The sequence below is a fragment of the Etheostoma cragini genome, chromosome 5, assembly GCF_013103735.1.
Source record: "Etheostoma cragini isolate CJK2018 chromosome 5, CSU_Ecrag_1.0, whole genome shotgun sequence".
Taxonomy (NCBI): domain Eukaryota; kingdom Metazoa; phylum Chordata; class Actinopteri; order Perciformes; family Percidae; genus Etheostoma; species Etheostoma cragini.
The window spans coordinates 7,578,528-7,585,965 of NC_048411.1; the positions used below are offsets into that span (position 1 = coordinate 7,578,528).

Consider the following 7,438-nt stretch of genomic DNA (forward strand, 5'->3'; position numbering starts at 1 on the left):
TTATAAACCATTTCATTAGAAAGTAAATGCAATACATTTTACAATTTGGTAAAATTACAAGTAAGTAAGCAACAAACAACAAAAACTTTTAGTTTTAATAAATTGATTATTATTATAAACCATTTCATTAGAAAGTAAATGCAATACATTTTACAATTTGGTAAAATTACAAGTAAGTAAGCAACAAACACATAATTTGATTAGAAGGAATCTGCCAATTTGGCCAAGAGCGAGGTGCGCTGCCTCTGATGCTTATGATTAAAGGTAGTTGTAGGAACTCTCATGGCGGGTCAGCCCAGACGTTCGCTAGCCATGGCACAAAAGCGCATTTTGGATTTCTTTATGAATCAACCACAGGCTAAAAAACCTAAAAAATGGGAGGCAAAAAACTCAGCAACTGTAACCGAAAGAAGGAGCAGCAACTCTCCACCTCTAATCTCCCAGAGCAACCTTCTAGCACCAGACCACCAGGCAGCTAATGTTTTTAGCCAAGCTAGCAGAAGCAGGGCAACCGCGGAGGGAACCTTAACAACGTAAACTCAGTGCTGCAGCCTTGGGGTCACACTTGGTAGACGTTTTGGAGATGAGGATTTTTTGTGTTATGACTGCAGCACAAGGTAAGAATGCTTTTATTATTATGCTGCCGCCGTGCAGTAAATCGGCATCAACTGTTCAACTGAAAGTTTATACGAATTATTGCTGATAATTGTGTTATTTTACATCCGTGTAAAGCCTTCTTATTAGAAAACCACAATGAGATTGTATCTATATTTAATTATCCTATAGCCTACCTATATTTTAACTATCCTACCGTATTGTTACACAATTATTAGACCCTGTTAAGAACTTTTACATACAGCCCATTATCTTTATGCCTTAAATTTGCTATTGCTGTGCTACAAAAACTCATGGCTGCATTTCTCTATTTCAATGTTTGTGTCAGGACTGACTGCCTTGCTTTACTTTCATTTGATTTAATATAATTCAGTGATGTGTTTATTCTGTACCAATGTCTCCGTCGTGTCTATATCCCGCGTTACCCGTGCCTAGTTGGTCCTGTCTTGTATTATATGGACTTTATTCTTGTTTTTATGCTTGTGGAGCATGTAGCTTACATGTGTTGTATTATCAAAGCCTTAGAACGTTTTTGACACCACTAAGTGCACTTGTTTTAATAAAGAGTCTTTATATTGACAGTAGGCCTATGGGTAAGAAAGAAATTTATATTTGGTTGAATAGCGGTAACGGTCTCTTATTTTCTGGTGTTTTCCGAGTCAGTAGCCTATGGCAGGCTAATTATAGTCTTGGATAGGCTATTTATAATGAATTGAATCTCTATACTGTGAAATAAATAGTGATGGATGCAGTTAGGTGTGTGGTGGTTGACTAAGGCTGAAAACCTCACTGGAAATTTGTCAGCACCCCCAATTCAAAATATGTTCCCGCGGCTCTGCCAGTACCGCTCGCGATATTACGAATCCCACTATGGCCATAGCATTTATTGGCCAGGCGTGTACCATTCCCGCTACTACTAGTGCTCCCGTTAATGCTGCTGTTCCCGAAACTCTGCTTGGTCATATGTGAAACCTCCGTTCACATAGGTTTAATATAAAACCCGTATGTTTATCTTAAAAACACTCCTGGTCCATTTGGAGACAGAGCCTTTAGTGTTGCAGCCCCATCCCTCTGGAACACCCTCCCTGCAGATATCCAAAATACTACGTCCCTGGACATATTTAAAAATAATTCTCCTGAAACACCATCTCTTTACCATAGCCTACAACCTCTAATTCTGTAGTGTCCTTGGGTTTCTTGAAAGGCGCTATATAAAATATATTATTATATAATAGGATGCTATTTATTGACTTCAGCTCTGCCTTTAACACAGTAATCCCACATAAACTGGTACACAAACTGTTCATAGATTATGGATTTTCTTAATCAAAGACCACAAAATGTCAGGTTGGGCCACCAGACATCTTCAACCATCATTTTGAACACAGGTGTGCTGCAGGGATATCTTAGTCCAGCACTCTTTACCCTCTTCACTTACAACTGCACGCCTGTTCAAGCTTCAACACCATAGCAACACTATAGTGAAGTTTGCAGATGACACCATAGTAGTGGGGCTCATTACAAACAAAAAGATGGCCCACTCCAAGGAGGAGGTCTGGCTGGGTGGTGTTCATATGGTCCTGAACACAACTTTATATAGTGTTGATGGTGAAGAGGTTGATATGGTGGACAAGATTTAATTCCTTGAAATTCACATCACCAATGTGAACCCTCAACACCTCCCACCTGGTAAAGAAATAGGGATCAACCGATAATGTTTTTTCTAGGCCAATACTGATTCTTTGTAGTTAATGAAACCGATATCCGATATTTTGAACTGTTATGCATTTACAGTGAAAATTAAAATCTTAATGTCAAAATTAAGATATTGGAATGTTACAAACTCTAACACAAAACTTGTAGATGCACTAAAGCAACTATTTAATAAATTAGAAAATTTTAACATAATACACAGTAAAAGATAGTCGGATAGTTTTGTGGGTGGGACATTAAGTCAGACTCAGTGGTGAGTGAAACGGAAGCAGAGGGACAAACACAGAGCTGTAGTGGAGCCGAAGTAGCCCACTTTTTAATAATTAACTTTATAGGTTATCAGGCAAATACAATTTTGTGTCTGGTAAGAAAAGATCTCCATGGGAAATACCAGGATGGTAATGATAAAAACAAAAGTGACCGCCGGTGGGAAAAAAATATATCCAGGTTCATGACATATGACATAAAGAGAGACTACACATTTATAATTTGCAAATGTGAAATGCAAGTCTGTCCTTCTCTCATATTATCACCAAAAACACAGCCTAACAAAGCCTTTAGTGTCAGTTGCATTTAAACTTTTATCCACCAAGGCCTGCCAGAAGTTGTCTCCTCCTAAAATCTAGAAAATTGAATAGCAGTCTTTGCATCCATATCAGTTATAGGAAATGTGTTGTCCCTGCTGTGTCCAATTCAAATATAAATCAACCATAAACACCCAAGGACATAATACAACATCTGAAATCCTCCTCCTGCTGCCTTTATATTTTCCAAAATGGCTTTTACAATTTTGTTTTTAATAGTTTGGCTTCAGATCTCCTACGGATTGGTGCAGTCTTCAAACCACGCTTAAAAAATAACTTTCTAGACACATCACTAATGAGGAATTATAGGCCCATATAAAACCAGTCAGTTTTTTCGACCACAAAACAGCACTGAGACTGCTCTTGTTAAGGTCTTCATTGACAGCTACTTAAATACAAACAATGCCAAAATCTTAGTCTTCGCCTTAGTATTAGTATCACAGTGCTGCATTTGACATGGTCAACCACAACATATTACTAGACCGATTGAAAGATTGGGTTGGACTTTCTGGCACAGAACTAAAGTGGTTTGAATCCTACTTGGACAACAAGGACTACTGTGTCTATAGGTTTCTACAGAAACAAGTGTACAAATGACATGCAGAGTTCTCCAAGGCTCCATTTTGGGCCCTCTTCTGTTAAACATCTATATGCTTCCACTGGCTCAGATTATAGAAAACAACAAAAATAAATTACAATATTATGGGGACAACACACAATTTACATAAAGTAAGCGCGTTGAACCAATAAATGATTGGATTTACTAGAACATTCTTTAATTAAACAAAGACAAAACTGAAATAGTGTTTTTGGAGCTAATGAGTAACATTTTAAGTCAGTGCTATTGCAATGTTAAAAACAATGGAAAGAGACAGAAATCTTGGTGTAGTCATGGACTCAGACAATAATTGTGTGCTACAGCAAATTAAAGCTGCTTTGCCTTGCCTAACAAGTCTGGGCAATATAGCCTGTAATTTTTTCATCTTAATTAGCTGTGACATAAACCTTGGTAACAATTCCTATTATTGTATTTACATTTAAGTACACATTTGCAAACAATTATCTGTCCTCTCTATTCTACTGACAATACATAATAAAAATGATAAAATTGTGCAGTGTAGGCCAAGCACCTCTAGGAGCCTCATAATCACGTGAAATAAAATTGTGCTGGGTTTTGCTACACCAAGCTAAATAACTAATGCTAAGGGATTACATAACCAGACATTTTAAGTTCAAGGTAAGGTTGGTAAGATATGTATGACATGGTTTAGGTAAATCTTCAATGTGCCCAACCATACTCTGCAATTCTGGAATAAGTGAACATGCCAGGTGTTTGAGCCAATGTTTTATATACTTCTGCTTGAAATATTCTTTAAACCTTTTTTTAACTTTCTTTTAAAGTATATTATTAATTTTTATTAAATAACAGAAGACCATGAACAACACAAAAAGTTTTTGGGTGTGTCTGTGTACCTGGAACAGCCTCTCGAAGCAGCCCTTCTTGACGGCCTCGGAGGGCAGGACGTAGGACAGCTCAGTGTTGGAATTGGACACCAGAAGGCAGGATGCCACAAACTGGCAAATAAACCGGGTGACGCGAGCTTCTGAGCAAGGTGACAGAGAGGAGGATAGAGACATAGACAAAGGAGGCTGCAGCTGGCTACCCTGTCCTGAAGAAAGAATGGAACCGCACAACAAAATGGATGCATGGATGGATGGATGGATGGAACAGGGGAGAAAGGATGGTTCAACGGAAATAGAGAAGAGTGACACAAGTAAGGACAAGACAAAGAAAACAGTGCTGTCAGTAAAGAAACAGTTGCAGTTCTAGTACTGATGTAACTGTCAAAACGTTTTCTTTCTTATGCTTTGCTTTGTTCTAACGCTACTCCCTCTCTTCATTCACTCTTCATCTTGCTTGACCACAGTGGCTTGCAAGCAGCCCAAGCTGAATCAGATCTGAAGCCCTTTGCTGCATGCTCCTTAACTGGCTTCTGTCGAGCTGAGACGGGGCAGTTCAAACTGCTGCAATTTTACCCTGCAACGTTGTTAAAGTGATGGTTCGAGGTAATTTCACCCCAGGGTCCTTTGCACCAATAACCTCGTGCTAAACCCCCCCTAGAAACTTTGTCCATCACTGGCATTTTCCTACCATGAAATTTAATGTAGTGTTGATGGTTTCCAGTCCGACAGCCTGGTGGTGGAAACACTAAAAACAAGAGCAATATAGAACTCATACAGAGAATCGGAACACACCTCTGCCTTCACTCTGTTTTTTGACAAGTGTCAGTTTGTATCCGTCTCCGTAGGTGCTCTTCAGGAAGAGTGGCGAGCCACAGCACTTGAGTTTCCCATGTGAGATGATAGCAATGCGATCTCCCAGAAGGTCTGCTTCATCCATATGGTGGGTGGACAGCAATATTGTACGGCCTGGGGTAGAGTTAGAACACACACACACACACACACACACACACACACACACACACACACACACACACACCTACATAAAGCAGCTGGTTTTTTGCTGCAATTGTCAAACAAGAAATTAAAAAATAGAAGCAGGGCCGGGTTGAAAAAGAAAAACAGAACTCGATATGCATAGTCAACTGGACCTAAGAGGAATAAATATGCACACCAAGATACTTATGAACTATAAATTACAATGCACTTAAATTGTAAATCTATACCAATTTTTATTATGTAAAAGGACCCTGACACACTAACCAGACAGCCAACCCTCAGCAGAAAAGGCAGTTGGACTGATACGTCTCCCTTAATTGGTCAAAAAAGTCCCTCATACCACCAGCAACAAAAGGTTATATGTCTCCATAGCAGCAGATGGCGCTAATCTGTATTCCTCCCCAAAAATGAAAATCGGCAGCTGATTGGATAAATGCGTCACATGGGTATGGTTTCTCCGGAAATTTAAAATCAGTTTAAAAGATTTCCGTCAGATTTTGAGAGACTCCAGTCACGCTCGACTCGTTCCTCGTTTCCGGGTGTGTACTCCACCAATCAGATTGGTCATTTGAGTTGGATAGCCGGCAGTGCCCACCTTCCGACTGAGCATGTGAGGTTGTCCAATGAAGGCCAACGGCCCCTCTGGACTACTCCGGATGAACAACGTCACAGAACACACCGAACAGACTCCAGTCACTGACCAAGTCAGACTGTCCGGCAGCCGATTATCGGGTTGGTGTGTCATGGTCTTAAAGCAGGAGCAGACTACAATGGACAGTTAGGACTGCAGAAAAAATCATCGTTGCCAACCTGCCCTCAGTTCATGACTTATACTCCTCCAGAGTCAGGAAATGTGCAGGAATCATCACTGCAGACCCATCTCACCCCGGACACAATCTGTTCCAGCTTCTCCCCTCTGGTAGGCGCTACAGAGCAATGTTTGACAAAACCAACAGATTCAGGAACAGTTTCTACCCACAGGCCATCTCTCTGATGAACAGCTGACTCAAGAGTATATGGCTGCAGCCTGGAGCGTCCCATGTCGTCCGTCCCGTCTCATGCGGTCCCGTCTCATGCGGAGGTGTGTCCAATGGTAAATCCAGAGGGTCAAAAATGCGAAATCACAAATAATATTCCAGATGAAGTCACGGGTAAATTCGTGACCACATTGCAATCAATTGAAAAAACGTTAAAAACTGTTAAAGTAATAATTGTGTCATGCATATAGTTTGCTGATTTCTGACTGTTATGGTTGTGTTGACAAGATAAATGCAGACTAGCCTATTGTCTGGAAGAAAATAAGCCTGCGTCAACTATCATGCTAATGAATAAAATACTTTTAATATTTGGTGTTTTTTAACGTTTAGTTAAAAAAAAAAAAAAAATATTAAAATTATTTTATTAATTTGTATGATTGCCGTTACTGTTTAATTAAAAAACACCAAATATTAAAAGTATTTCATTCATTTGCATGATTGCTGTTACTGTTTAAGTAACGGCAATCATACAAATGTTTTTTTTTTTAACTAAACATCATTTGTTTTTGTTTTTTTAATTCTTTCCTCCCTTTCATACAATACAACACAAAATACAATAGACCCGCTGGCGCGGAAGTGGAGGAAAAATACAATCGCATTCTGGCCCAAGGCCGTGGCAGCAGAGATACGCAGTCGAATGCAGGACGGGTCCCAGAGACCTGAAAGCCGATGGAGAAACGCACAATGACCTCTGTCTCCATCCAAGGTGTCAATGTGGACATAGTGGAGGATCACAAATACCTAGCAGTATACAGACAGTAAACTGGACTGGATTAAGAGTCAACTCTATCTTCTAAGAAAGCTAAGGTCCTTTAACATAGACAATGCTGAGCACAATGCTGAGGATGTTTTATGAGTCTGTGGTGACTAGTAGGGGTGATCCGAGTATCCGGCTGAAACGAGTATCCGGTACGGATAAAGCACTTTTGCCGAGTACAAGTATTTAACGAGTAATATGAGTCAATATCCGTGCTCGGATTAAATACAACTCCTCAACTGGCCGCGCGGCGTTCTGTGATAATCACAGCG

The 7,438-nt window shown here is 39.9% G+C and overlaps 1 protein-coding gene across 4 annotated transcripts in view; it reads right to left on the reverse strand.

The window, feature by feature from the left end:
- The window catches only part of abca2 (ATP-binding cassette, sub-family A (ABC1), member 2), a 199,252-nt gene that overhangs the window by 100,244 nt on the left and 91,570 nt on the right, over positions 1-7,438 (reverse strand). For 3 of the 4 annotated variants that reach the window (XM_034871883.1, XM_034871882.1, XM_034871881.1), the window contains 2 exons: positions 5,169-5,342; positions 4,386-4,582 (listed from right to left, as the gene is read on the reverse strand). In XM_034871883.1, coding sequence (XP_034727774.1) covers positions 4,386-4,582; positions 5,169-5,342 — 371 coding nt within the window. The remainder of the gene's footprint in view (positions 1-4,385; positions 4,583-5,168; positions 5,343-7,438) is intronic. The other variant, XM_034871884.1, reaches the window with a different exon arrangement.